The sequence below is a fragment of the Scyliorhinus torazame genome, chromosome 12, assembly GCF_047496885.1.
Source record: "Scyliorhinus torazame isolate Kashiwa2021f chromosome 12, sScyTor2.1, whole genome shotgun sequence".
Lineage (NCBI taxonomy): Eukaryota > Metazoa > Chordata > Chondrichthyes > Carcharhiniformes > Scyliorhinidae > Scyliorhinus > Scyliorhinus torazame.
In genome coordinates, this window is record NC_092718.1 from 228,731,651 (window position 1) to 228,746,431 (window position 14,781).

Sequence of the window (14,781 nt, forward strand, 5' to 3'; positions counted from 1 at the left end):
GTTGGGATGTCTTGTTGAAGTTGTACAATGATGTGGAGATGCCGGCGTTGGACTGGGGTGAGCACAGTACGAAGTCTTACAACACCAGGTTAAAGTCCAACAGGTTTGTTTCGATGTCACTAGCTTTCGGAGCACTGCTCCTTCCTCAGGTGAGGAAGGAGCAGCGCTCCGAAAGCTAGTGACATCGAAACAAACCTGTTGGACTTTAACCTGGTGTTGTAAGACTTCGAAGTTGTACAAGACATTGGTACGGCCACACTTGGAATACTGTGTGCAGTTCTGGTCACCCTATTATAGAAAGGATATTATTAAACTGGAAAGAGTGCAGAAAAGATTTACTAGGAGGTTGCCGGGACTTGATGGTTTGAGTTATAAGGAGAGGCTGGATAGACTGGGACTTTTTTCCTTGGAGCGTAGGAGGCTTAGGGGTGATCTTATAGAGGTCTATAAAATAATGAGGGGCATAGATAAGGTAGATAGTCAACATCTTTTCCCAAAGGTAGGGGAGTCTAAAACTAGAGGGCATAGGTTTAAGGTGAGAGGGGAGAGATTCAGAAGGGCCCAGAGGGGCAATTTCTTCACTCAGAGGGTAGTGAGTGTCTGGAATGGGCTGCCAGAGGTAGTAGTAGAGGCGGGTACAATTGTGTCTTTTAAAACACATTTAGATAGTTACATGGGTAAGATGGGTATAGAGGGTTATGGGCCAAGTGCGGGCAACTGGGACTAGCTTAATGGTAAAAGCTGGGCGGCATGGACTGGTTGGGCCGAAGGGCCTGTTTCCATGCTGTAAACTTCTATGATTCTATGATTCTAGGAGGATGAGAGGCGACTTAATAGAGGTTTATAAGATGATGAGGGGGATAGATAGAGTGGACGTTCAGAGACTATTTCCTCGGGTGGATGTAGGTGTTACAAGGGGGCATAACTATAAGGTTCAGGGTGGGAGATATAGGAGGGATGTCCGAGGTAGGTTCTTTAGTCAGAGAGTGGTTAGGGTGTGGAATGGACTGCCTGCTGTGATAGTGGAGTCGGACACTTTAGGAACTTTCAAGCGGTTATTGGATAGGCACATGGAGCACACCAGAATGACAGGGAGTGGGATAGCTTGATCTTGGTTTCGGACAATGCTTGGCACAACATCGAGGGCCGAAGGGCCTGTTCTGTGCTGTACTGTTCTATGTTCTATGATTAATAAGGGGATCAGGGCTTATGGGGAGAAGGCAGGAGAATGGGGATGAGAAAAATATCAGCCATGATTGAATGGCGGAGCAGACTCGATGGGCCGAGTGGCCTAATTCTGCTCCTATGTCTTATGGTCTTATATTTAGTACTTTTCCTGACCTATTGCACATATCCTTCCTACTACTGCCCTAGATGTGTGTACTACACCTGTCACAACATTGCTGCAAAAAATACATTTATTTCACACCTACTTGCAGTGAAGAAGGTGCAAATCTGCAGGGGCCTTCACTTCGAAACGGACAGCCCCACAGTGACATCCTCCGGTATGTGTGACAAGATCCTGATGTTCACTGCAAATATAGAAGGAGAACATTACACTCTTTATTGTCCTTACTAAACACCAGCCCTCTCGATCACACTGTTTGGGAACATAATTACTTCACAGTGACAGCAAAATGCTGTGTTGCTGAAAATCTGAAATTAGAATCTGTAGAATCCATACAGGAGGCCATTCGGCCCATTGAGTCTGCAACGACTCTCACTCTACCGAGGGCAGCCCCGCCTAACCCCGTAACCCCACCTAACCTGCACATCTTTGGACACCAAGGTAATTAATTGATCCTGGCCAATGCACCTAACCTGCATAACTTTGAACTGTGGGAAGAAACTGGAGCATCCGGGGGAAACCCACGCAGACACGGGGAAAAGTGCAAACTTCACACAGGCAGCAAAGACCAGTATCAAACTGGTCCCTGGTGCTGTGAGGCAGCAGTGCTAACCACAAATGTGAGAATTAATCAGCAGCTTTGACATCACCAGTGGAGAGAGATATGGAGTTAACATTTTTTTGAATGCATTTAGAGTGCCCAGTTATTTGTTTCCAATTAAGGGGCAATTTAGCGTGGCCAATTCACCTACCCTGCACATTTTTGGGTTTGCGAAGGTGAGACCCACAGGGTCAGTGACCCGGGGCTGGGATCAAACCTGGATGCTCAGCGCAGCAGTGCTAACCACTGCGCCACTGTGCAAGATCACTGACCTGAAACGATAACTCCGTTTCTCTCACTGGAGATGTTACTGAGTAATTCAAACACTGACTATTTTTAAGACTTCGATGGGATCTGCTTGTTACAATTATTCATGCAATTCATGGGGACTACCAGTGGCGTTACGTGAGGGAAAGCCTTGCAGGTGGTGGTTCCCGCTAGGGTTTTGTTACTTTAGTCCTTTTTGGTTAGCTTCAGGAGATTTTCATTTAAAAACCAATTTGTTTAATGGAATAAAGTCCCTGTAGATGTGAAATGCCTGTAAAACCCAGGGACAAAAATCCTGAAAGTAGAAGTTTGTTGACTGAATCAGAGACATCTCGGGCTCTTTGGTGGAGAAAATGGTGGAAGCAGCCTCTGGGACTCTGGCCACTCCACTAACGACCGAGATGCTTACCGGCACCGGCACCTTGGCGTCAGAATTTAACGTGTATTGGCAGGTTGTGTCGGGGGACCTGTACAAATCGATGGAAGAGGCCATGGCTTCCCGTTTGTTTGGTGTTGGAGGGGACCAACAAAACGGTAAACGTGGATGGTGACACGATACAAGGCATGGAGGTGGCTCTTTCCAGGCATAGCGACCAGATTGCCTCTCGGTAAGCAGAGATGTCTCTGATGGCTGATGCAAATAATGGTCTGAAGACCAAAGTGAATGATTTGGAGAAACATTCCAGGAGACAAGATATCTGAATTGTAATAATAATAATCTCTCTTGTCACAAGTAGGCTTACATTAACACTTACTGTGGCGTGGCCAGAGGGATGGAAGGCCCAACACCCACAGAATATTTTGGGAAGATGTTTGGGAATATGGTGGGGGAGGGTGAACTTGCGTCCCCTCCTGACCTCCACCAATCCCACCAAACACTCCGACAGAAGCCCAACGAATCACCGCGAGCTATAATCGTCACAGCTTCCAAGAAAAAGAGTGGGTCCTGAGATGGGCAAAGGAGCATTGCGACTTTAAATGGGAAGGCCATCAGATTTTATCAGGATGTGGGAACAGAGCTGGCAAAGAAGTAGGCAGCGTTCAACAAGGCCAAAGTCACCCTGTGCAAAAGCGGAATCCAATTTGGGCCATGTACCCGGCGCAGCTAAGAGTGACTTTTGAGAAAAAAGACTATTTTCTAATGGGCCAGAGGAGGTGGATTCCTTTATAAAGAAGCACGGGCTGCGTATGGATTGATTGAGACTTTTGACTTTTTTGGTATATTGGGGATCGGTATCTTTTTAAAAAATATATATTTATTAAAGTTTTTCAACACAATTTTTCTCCCTTACAAACAATAACCCCCCCTCGTAACAAAAAAAAAAAGAGAAATCGCGCAGAGCAAGATATATACATGGCAAAATGATATATTTACACAGCTTTGTACACTGGCCCTCATCCGTACGTGCCAGTTTCCCCAACCCTTCATGTTATCTCTTGCTCATCCACCCTCCCAGGCAGTCCCCGCACGCCCCCCCCTCCCAGGACGTCCCCTCCACCCCCCCCACTTCCCCCCCCCCCACCCCCAAGGTTGCTGCTGCTGCTGACCGACCTTCCTCTAACGCTCCGCGAGATAGTCTAGGAACGGTTGCCACCGCCTGTAGAACCCCTGCGCAGACCCTATCAAGGCGAACTTAATCCTCTCCAACTTTATGAACCCAGCCATATCATTTATCCAGGCCTCCAAGCTGGGGGGCTTCGCCTCCTTCCACATTAGCAAGATCCTTCGCTGGGCTACTAGGGACGCAAAGGCCAGAATGCCGGCCTCTTTCTCCTCCTGCACTCCCGGTTCGTCCACTACTCCGAATATTGCTAGCCCCCAGCTTGGCTTGACCCGGACTTTCACCACCTGAGATATTGCTCCCGCCACTCCTCTCCAGAACCCCTCCAGTGCCGGGCATGACCAAAACATATGGACATGGTTCGCCGGGCTCCCTGAGCACCTTCCACATCTGTCCCCCACCCCAAAGAACCTACTCAACCTCGCCCCGTCAAGTGCGCTCTGTGGACCACCTTAAATTGTATCAGGCTGAGCCTGGCACACGAGGAGGATGAATTAACACTACCTAGGGCATCAGCCCACAGACTTTCCTCGATCTCCTCCCCCAGCTCCTCCTCCCATTTACCCTTCAACTCTTCTACCAGCGCTTCCCCCTCTTCTTTCAACTCCTGGTGTATTTCCGACACCTTGCCCTCCCCGACCCATACACCCGAGATCACCCTATCTTGAACTTCTTGTGCCGGGAGCAACGGGCATTCCCTCACCTGTCGCCTCACAAAAGCCCTCACCTGCATATATCTAAAGGCATTTCCCGGGGGTGTGGATCGGTATCTTGATCTGTGGAATTGTTGGGGTTTCTTGTTCATGTTTCCATTTCTCTGTTCTTGATTGGGTTGAATGTTTTGCAAGTTGCACTTGGGTCGGGGTTTAATTGTTTGTGGGTTTTGCGTCATTTTTTCAAACCGTTGTGACAATATATTGCTCCCTGTTGGGGTTTGATGTTTAACGGTTTTTTATACTTGGTGTCTTTTTGCTGTGAGAATTTTTCTTCACTCTGGGCAGGAGCTACCCTGCTAGCCAAAGAGTTAGCTAACGGGAGCAATGCTGAGAGGTCGACTGCAGCTCATTAGTTCTGTTTTAGATACTGAGCTTAGTGTTTTTGTTCTGTTTGGAGTTAGGTTTATTAGAAGGAGGTTTTAGTTGTTTATGTTCACCTTGCTGTTTTCTGTCGGTATATTTGGGGTGCCAGAGGGTGGGGAAGAGGGGAGAAGGGGGTGGGGGAGGGGTAGTTTGCTGATTGTGATTGCAGATTTCTCTTTGTTTAATCTTGTTAGTGGGTTTGGTGGTGTCATGTGAGAGTACCTTTAAGGCATGGATGTTTCAGTAAAGTACCTTTAAGAAAACAGTGATGTCAGAGAGTGGGTGGAGCTGGGCTTTAGATCAGCCATTTTGAAGTTTCAGTTTTGAAAAGTGCCTGGCTGTTTTTCTGTGAGCTGATTAAAAGGAGAAAGCCAGTTTGAGACAGCAGCTTGAGAAGTTCTGGTTTGCTGTGAGCTACTTGAAGGGAGAAAGCCAATTTGAAAAAGCAGCTTGTGTGTGTCTGTGTGTTTCCAGAGAGCTGCAGTTTGGAGGAAAAGAGCTTGGGAGTGTCTGTGTTTGCAGTGAGCTGGATTTGCTGTGATCTCTGCCATGAAAGACTATCTCTGGATCATTTGGGTGATTTAAACTCATAATAGTAAAGCCTTTAACCTGATGTGATTCTGTTTAAAGGTGTTAAGTCTCTTTGAAGTTTGAAGGAACATTTTGAGGAATTATTTACTGTTGCAATATTTTCTGAGTTATCTTTGAAGTAAGGGGTGTTAAGAGATCCAATGTTTATTTAAGATGTTAAGCTGAGTTCATGGAATAAATATTGTTTTGTGTTTAAAAACCCATGTGTCCATAATTGTAATCCCACACCTTGGGAATAAGCCGTGTGCTAGGAAAAGCAACAAATCCATTAAAGGGGGAGGTTGGTTGAACTCCATGATACATTTTGGGGTTCTGAAAACGCCTCGCCCATAACAGTGGCCATCCTTTTTTTTATAGGTTTAGAGTACCCAATTATTTTTTCCAATTAAGGGGCAATTTAGCGTGGCCAATCCACCTACCCTGCACATCTTTGGGTTGTGGGGGCGAAACCCACACAAACATGGGGAGAATGTGCAAACTCCACACGGACAGTGACCCAGAGCCGGGATTGAACCTGGGATCTTGGCGCCGTGAGGCAGCAGTGCTAACCACTTTGTCATCGTGCTGCTCGTTTGGTGGCCATCCTGAGTGGGCCTGGTTGCTGTACCTTCTCGATAACTGTCGGATAATCCCTCTTGGTGGAAATGGCTGAGGAGGGGGATGGGAGGCCCCCAATTCGTTTGGTCACCTGGAAAGTCAGAGTTCAATGCCCCAGTGAAAAGATCGAGGATATTTGCTCACCTTAAAAGTTTCAATGCTGACGAGGTGTTTGTGCAAGAGAGAGAGCAGACAAGGTTGCGGAAGAGGGTGAGTGGGACAGGTTTTTCATTTGGGCTTTGATGGTCGGGTTCGAGTGCAGCAAATGTAATCAACAAAAGGGTTAATTTGCTCCCACCTTAGCTGACCCCAATGGTAGGCATGTTGTTGTCTGTGGGTCTTTGGCGGGCACTTTGGTTCTGGTTAATGTCTATGCTCCAAAGTGGGACGATGCGGGTACTAGCGTCCATCTCTGATTTGGACGTGTAGCAGCTTATTTCGGGGGTTGCCATAAACTGTGTTGTGGATCCCAGGATGGATTGGTCCAGGCCCAAATTTCTGACTCCCTGGGTGGCCAGGGCGGTGTTCGTTTTCATGGAGCAGATTTGAGGGGGAGGGGCGTTGGCGTTTTCTGCACCCGGGCGATAAAGATCTTTCCTTTTTCTCCCACGACCACCAGGCATACTCACGTGTTCACTTTGTGGTGGGGCAGTCTCTCCTCCCCTCGGTGGAGGGAGCAAGTTACTCGACAATAAATTTTGTTGATTTACCACGAGTCAGGTCTCTTCCAGCGTCCGCCATGGAGATTGGTTACGGCATTATTAGCGGATAAAAGATTTTGTGAACGCATATCCACCGCCATTGGGAATATATTAAATTTAATATCAGTGAGTCTCTCTCACCGTCTACGCTGTGGGAAGCCCTCAAGGTGGTCATCAGAGGGACATCATTCCCGACAAAGTGCACAAGGAAAGACTGCGAGGGAGGAGCAGCAGGGGCTGGCGGACTTCATCCTTCAGATGCATCATCTGTACTTGGCCCAATCCCAGAGTTGCTGGCATGTAGGAAACTGGGCAAGTGTTGCAGTGAGGAATGTGGGGTGATTAAAGCGCATGGGATTGCGGGTAGTGTCTTGAGATGGATAGAAAGCTGATTAACAGATGGGAAACAAAACATTGGAATAAATTGGTCTTTTACCAATTGACAAGCAGTGACTAGTCCGGTACCGCAGGGATCTGTGCTAGGACCCCAACTGTTCACATTATATATTAATGACTTGGACGAGAGCTAAATAAATTATCTCCAAATTTGGAGATGATACAAAGTTGGGTGTGAGGGTGAGCTGTGAGGAGGATACAGAGATGCTTCAGCAGGACTTGGACAGGCTGAGTGAGTGGGCAGATGCACGACAGACGCAATGTGATGTGGATAAATGTGAGGTTATCCGCATCGGGAGCAAAAGTAGGAAGGCAGATTATTATTTGAATCAGTGTAAATTGAGAGAGGTGGATACCCAAGTGTTACAGTGAGGGGTGTGGGATATATCAGAGTGTTACCGTGAGGGGTGTGGGGTATATCAGAGTGTTACCGTGAGGGGTGTGGGGTATATCAGAGTGTTACCGTGAGGGGTGTGGGGTATATCAGAGTGTTACAGTGAGGGGTGTGGGGTATATCAGAGTGTTACAGTGAGGGGTGTGGGGTATATCAGAGTGTGACAGTGAGGGGTGTGCGGTATATCAGAGTGTTAAAGTGAGGGGTGTCGGTACATCAGAATGTTACAGTGATGGGTGTGGGGTATATCTGAGTGTTACCGTGAGGGGGGTATCAGAATGTTACAGTGAGGGGTGTGGGGTATATCAGAGTGTGACAGTGAGGGGTGTGCGGTATATCAGAGTGTGACAGTGAGGGGTGTGGGTACATCAGAATGTTACAGTGATGGGTGTGGGGTATATCTGAGTGTTACCGTGAGGGGGGTATCAGAGTGTTACAGTGAGGCGTGTGGGGTATATCAGGGTCTGTTTAGCACAGGGATAAATCACTGGCTTTGAAAGCAGACCAAGGCAGGCCAGCAGCACGGTTCAATTCCTGTACCAGCCTCCCACAACAGGCGCCGGAATGTGGCGACTAGGGTCTTTTCACAGTAACTTCATTTGAAGCCTACTTGTGACAATAAGCGATTTTCATTTCATTTCCATTCAGTGAGAGGTGTGGGGTAAATCAAAATGTTCCAGTGAGGGGTATAACAGAGTGTTATAGTGAGGGGTGTGGGGTATATCAGTGTTACAGTGAGGGGTGTGGGATATATCAGAGTGTTACAGTGAGAGGTGTGGGGTATATCAGAGCGTTATAGTGAAGGGTGTGGGTATATCAGAGTGTTACAGTGAGGGGTGTGGGGTATGTCAGAGTGTGACAGTGAGCGGTGTGGGGTATATCTGAGCGTAACAGTGAGGGGTGTGGGGTATAGCACAGTGTTACAGTGAGGGGTGTGGGGTATATCAGTGTTACACTGAGGGGTGTGGGGTATATCAGCGTTACAGTGAGGGGTGTGGGGTATATCAGAGTGTGACAGTGCGGGGTGTGGGGTATATCAGAGTGTCACAGTGAGGGGTGTGGGGTATTATCAGAGTGTTACAGTGAGGGGTGTGGGGTACATCAGAGTGTTACAGTGAGGGGTGTGGGGTATATCAGAGTGTTACAGTGAGGGGTGTGGGGTACATCAGAGTGCTACATTGAGGGGTGTGGGATATAACAGAGCATCACAGTGAGGGATGTGTGGCATATCAGACTGTTACAGTGAGGGGTGTGGGGTATATCAGTGTTACAGTGAGGGGTGTGGGGTATATCAGAGAGTTACAGTGAGGGGTGTGGGATATATCAGAGTGTTACAGTGCTGAGTGTGGGGTATATCAGAGTGTTACAGTGAGGGGTGTGGGATATATCAGTGTTACAGTGCTGGGTGTGGGGTATATCAGAGTGTTACAGTGAGGTGTGTGGGATATATCAGAGTGTTACAGTGAGGGGTGTGGTATATATCAGCGTGTTACAGTTAGGGGTGTGGGGTATATCAGAGTGTTACAGTGAGGGGTGTGGGATATATCAGAGTGTTACAGTGAGGGATGTGGGATATATCACTGTTACAGTGAGGGGTGTGGGGTATATCAGTGTTACAGTGAGGGGTGTGGGGTATATCAGAGTGTTACAGTTAGGGGTGTGGGGTATATCAGAGTGTTACAGTGAGGGGTGTGGGATATATAAGTGTTACAGTGAGGGGTGTGGGGTATATCAGTGTTACAGTGAGGGGTGTGGGGTATATCAGTGTTACAGTGAGGAGTTTGGGGTATATCAGAGAATTACAGAGGAGTGTGGGGTATATCAGAGTGTTACAGTGAGGGGTGTCTGGTATATCAGTGTGTTACAGTGAGGGGTGTGGGATATATCAGAGTGTTACAGTGAGGGGTGTGGGATATATCAGTGTTACAGTGAGGGGTGTGGGGTATATCAGTGTTACAGTGAGGGGTGTGGGGTATATCAGTGTTACAGTGAGGGGTGTGGGGTATATCAGAGTGTTACATTGAGGGGTGTGGGATATATCAGAGTGTTACAGTGAGGGGTGTGGGGTATATCAGAGTGTTACAGTTAGGGGTGTGGGGTATATCAGAGTGTTACAGTGAGGGGTGTGGGATATATCAGAGTGTTACAGTGAGGGGTGTGGGATATATCAGAGTGTTATAGTGAGGGGTGTGGGATATATCAGAATGTTACAGTGAGGGGTGTGGGATATATCAGAGTGTTACAGTGAGGGGTGTGGGGTATATCAGAGTGTTACAGTGAGAGGTGTGGGGTATAGCACAGTGTTACACTGAGGGGTGTGGGGTATATCAGAGTTTTACAGTGAGGGGTGTGGGATATATCAGTGTTACAGTGAGGGGTGTGGGATATATCAGTGTTACAGTGAGGGGTGTGGGGTATATCAGTGTTACAGTGAGGAGTGTGGGTGTATCAGTGTGTTACAGTGAGGGGTGTGGGGTATATCAGAGTGTTACAGTGAGGGGTGTGGGATATATCAGAGTGTTACAGTGAGGGGTGTGGGATATATCAGAGTGTTACTGTGAGGAGTGTGGGATATATCAGAGTGTTACAGTGAGAGGTGTGGGATATATCAGAGTGTTACAGTGAGCGGTGTGGGGTACAGCACAGTGTTACAGTGAGGGGTGTGGGGTATATCAGAGTGTTACAGTGAGGGGTGTGGGATATATCAGTGTTACAGTGAGGGGTGTGGGATATATCAGTGTTACAGTGAGGAGTGTGGGTGTATCAGTGTGTTACAGTGAGGGGTGTGGGGTATATCAGAGTGTTACAGCGTGAGGTGTGGGATATATCAGAGTGTTAAACGGAGGGGTGTGGGATATATCAGAGTGTTACAGTGAGGGGCGTGGGGTATATCAGAATGTTACTGTGAGGGGTGTGGGATATATCAGAATGTTACAGTGAGGGGTGTGGGATATATCAGCGTGTTACAGTTAGGGGTGTGGGGTATATCAGAGTGTTACAGTGAGGGGTGTGGGATATATCAGAGTGTTACAGTGAGGTGTGTGGGGTATATCAGAGTGTTACAGTGAGGGGTGTGTGATATAAAAGAGTGTTACAGTGAGGGGTGTGGGATATATCAGTGTTACAGTTAGGGGTGTGGGTATATCAGTGTTACAGTGAGGGGTGTGGGGTATATCAGTGTTACAGTGAGGAGTTTGGGGTATATCAGAGAATTACAGAGGAGTGTGTGGTATATCACAGTGTTACAGTGAGGGGTGTCTGGTATATCAGTGTGTTACAGTGAGGGGTGTGGGATATTTCAGAGTGTTACAGTGAGGGGTGTGGGATATATCAGTGTTACAGTGAGGGGTGTGGGGTATATCAGTGTTACAGTGAGGGGTGTGGGGTATATCAGTGTTACAGTGAGGGGTGTGGGGTATGTCAGAGTGTGATAGTGAGGGGTGAGGGATATATCAGAGTGTTACAGTGAGGGGTGTGGGATATATCAGTGTGTTACAGTTAGGGGTGTGGGTATATCAGAGTGTTACAGTGCTGGGTGTGGGGTATATCAGAGTGTTACAGTGAGGGGTGTGGGATATATCAGTGTTACAGTGCTGGGTGTGGGGTATATCAGAGTGTTACAGTGAGGTGTGTGGGATATATCAGAGTGTTACAGTGAGGGGTGTGGTATATATCAGTGTGTTACAGTGCTGGGTGTGGGGTATATCAGAGTGTTACAGTGAGGGGTGTGGGATATATCAGAGTGTTACAGTGAGGGGTGTGGGATATATCACTGTTACAGTGAGGGGTGTGGGGTATATCAGTGTTACAGTGAGGGGTGTGGGGTATATCAGAGTGTTACAGTTAGGGGTGTGGGGTATATCAGAGTGTTACAGTGAGGGGTGTGTGATATAAAAGAGTGTTACAGTGAGGGGTGTGGGATATATAAGTGTTACAGTGAGGGGTGTGGGGTATATCAGTGTTACAGTGAGGGGTGTGGGGTATATCAGTGTTACAGTGAGGAGTTTGGGGTATATCAGAGAATTACAGAGGAGTGTGGGGTATATCAGAGTGTTACAGTGAGGGGTGTCTGGTATATCAGTGTGCTACAGTGAGGGGTGTGGGATATATCAGAGTGTTACAGTGGGGGGTGTGGGGTATATCAGTGTTACAGTGAGGGGTGTGGGGTATATCAGTGTTACAGTGAGGGGTGTGGGGTATATCAGAGTGTTACAGTTAGGGGTGTGGGGTATATCAGAGTGTTACAGTGAGGGGTGTGTGATATAAAAGAGTGTTACAGTGAGGGGTGTGGGATATATAAGTGTTACAGTGAGGGGTGTGGGGTATATCAGTGTTACAGTGAGGGGTGTGGGGTATATCAGTGTTACAGTGAGGAGTTTGGGGTATATCAGAGAATTACAGAGGAGTGTGGGGTATATCAGAGTGTTACAGTGAGGGGTGTCTGGTATATCAGTGTGTTACAGTGAGGGGTGTGGGATATATCAGAGTGTTACAGTGAGGGGTGTGGGGTATATCAGTGTTACAGTGAGGGGTGTGGGGTATATCAGTGTTACAGTGAGGGGTGTGGGGTATATCAGAGTGTTACAGTGAGGGGTGTGGGATATATCAGAGTGTTACAGTGAGGGGTGTGGGGTATATCAGAGTGTTACAGTTAGGGGTGTGGGGTATATCAGAGTGTTACAGTGAGGGGTGTGGGATATATCAGAGTGTTACAGTGAGGGGTGTGGGATATATCAGAGTGTTATAGTGAGGGGTGTGGGATATATCAGAATGTTACAGTGAGGGGTGTGGGATATATCAGAGTGTTACAGTGAGGGGTGTGGGGTATATCAGAGTGTTACAGTGAGAGGGGTGGGGTATAGCACAGTGTTACACTGAGGGGTGTGGGGTATATCAGAGTTTTACAGTGAGGGGTGTGGGAGATATCAGTGTTACAGTGAGGGGTGTGGGATATATCAGTGTTACAGTGAGGGGTGTGGGGTATATCAGTGTTACAGTAAGGAGTGTGGGTGTATCAGTGTGTTACAGTGAGGGGTGTGGGGTATATCAGAGTGTTACAGGAGGGGTGTGGGATATATCAGAGTGTTACAGTGAGGGGTGTGGGATATATCAGAGTGTTACAGTGAGGGGTGTGGGATATATCAGAGTGTTACTGTGAGGAGTGTGGGATATATCAGAGTGTTACAGTGAGAGGTGTGGGATATATCAGAGTGTTACAGTGAGCGGTGTGGGGTACAGCACAGTGTTACAGTGAGGGGTGTGGGGTATATCAGAGTTTTACAGTGAGGGGTGTGGGATATATCAGTGTTACAGCGAGGGGTGTGGGATATATCAGTGTTACAGTGAGGGGTGTGGGGTATATCAGTGTTACAGTAAGGAGTGTGGGTGTATCAGCGTGTTACAGTGAGGGGTGTGGGGTATATCAGAGTGTTACAGGAGGGGTGTGGGATATATCAGAGTGTTACAGTGAGGGGTGTGGGATATATCAGAGTGTTACAGTGAGGGGTGTGGGATATATCAGAGTGTTACTGTGAGGAGTGTGGGATATATCAGAGTGTTACAGTGAGAGGTGTGGGATATATCAGAGTGTTACAGTGAGCGGTGTGGGGTACAGCACAGTGTTACAGTGAGGGGTGTGGGGTATATCAGAGTGTTACAGTGAGGGGTGTGGGATATATCAGTGTTACAGTGAGGGGTGTGGGATATATCAGTGTTACAGTGAGGAGTGTGGGTGTATCAGTGTGTTACAGTGAGGGGTGGGGGTATATCAGAGTGTTACAGCGAGAGGTGTGGGATATATCAGAGTGTTAAAGGGAGGGGTGTGGGATATATCAGAGTGTTACAGTGAGGGGCGTGGGGTATATCAGAATGTTACTGTGAGGGGTGTGGGATATATCAGAATGTTACAGTGAGGGGTGTGGGATATATCAGCGTGTTACAGTTAGGGGTGTGGGGTATATCAGAGTGTTACAGTGAGGGGTGTGGGATATATCAGAGTGTTACAGTGAGGTGTGTGGGGTATATCAGAGTGTTACAGTGAGGGGTGTGTGATATAAAAGAGTGTTACAGTGAGGGGTGTGGGATATATCAGTGTTACAGTTAGGGGTGTGGGTATATCAGTGTTACAGTGAGGGGTGTGGGGTATATCAGTGTTACAGTGAGGAGTTTGGGGTATATCAGAGAATTACAGAGGAGTGTGGGGTATATCACAGTGTTACAGTGAGGGGTGTCTGGTATATCAGTGTGTTACAGTGAGGGGTGTGGGATATATCAGAGTGTTACAGTGAGGGGTGTGGGATATATCAGTGTTACAGTGAGGGGTGTGGGGTATATCAGTGTTACAGTGAGGGGTGTGGGGTATATCAGTGTTACAGTGAGGGGTGTGGGGTATATCAGTGTTACAGTGAGGGGTGTGGGATATATCAGAGTTACAGTGAGGGGTGTGGGGTATATCAGTGTTACAGTGAGGGGTGTGGGGTATATCAGAGTGTTACAGTGAGGGGTGTGGGGTATATCAGAGTGTTACAGTGAGGGGTGAGGGATATATCAGAGTGTTACAGTGAGGGGTGTGGGATATATCAGTGTGTTACAGTTAGGGGTGTGGGTATATCAGAGTGTTACACTGAGGGGTGTGGGGTATATCAGAGTGTTACAGTGAGGTGTGTGGGGTATATTAGAGTGTTACAGTGAGGGGTGTGAGATATATCAGAGTGTTACTGAGGGATATATCCCTCAGATATATCAGAGTGGGATATATCATGAAGTCATGTTGCAGCTGCACAAAACTATGGTGCGGCCGCATTTGGAGTATTGCGTACAATTCTGGTCGCCGCATTCTAGGAAGGATGTGGAAGCATTGGAAAGGGTGCAGAGGAGATTTACCAGAATGTTGCCTGGTATGGAGGGAAGATCTTATGAGGAAAGGCTCAGGGACTTGAGGCTGTTTTCGTTAGAGAGAAGAAGGTTAAGAGGTGACTTAATTGAGGCATACAAGATGATCAGAAGATTGGATAGGGTGGACAGTGCGAGCCTTTTTCCTCGGATGGTGATGTCTAGCACGAGGTGACATAGCTTTTAAGTTGAGGGGAGATAGATATAGGACAGATGTCAGAGGTAGGTTCTTTACTCCGAGAGTAGTAAGGGCGTGGAATGCCCTGCCTGCAACAGTAGTGGACTCACCAACACTAAGGTCATTCAAATGGTCATTGGATAGACATATGGACGATAAGGGAATAGTGTAGATGC

The 14,781-nt window shown here is 47.5% G+C and overlaps 1 protein-coding gene across 1 annotated transcript in view; it reads right to left on the bottom strand.

The window, feature by feature from the left end:
- cenpv (centromere protein V) overlaps window positions 1-14,781 on the bottom strand; it is a 42,809-nt gene that overhangs the window by 20,370 nt on the left and 7,658 nt on the right. Inside the window, exon 2 of the mRNA XM_072470048.1 lies at window positions 1,434-1,532. Coding sequence (XP_072326149.1) covers window positions 1,434-1,532 — 99 coding nt within the window. The remainder of the gene's footprint in view (window positions 1-1,433; window positions 1,533-14,781) is intronic.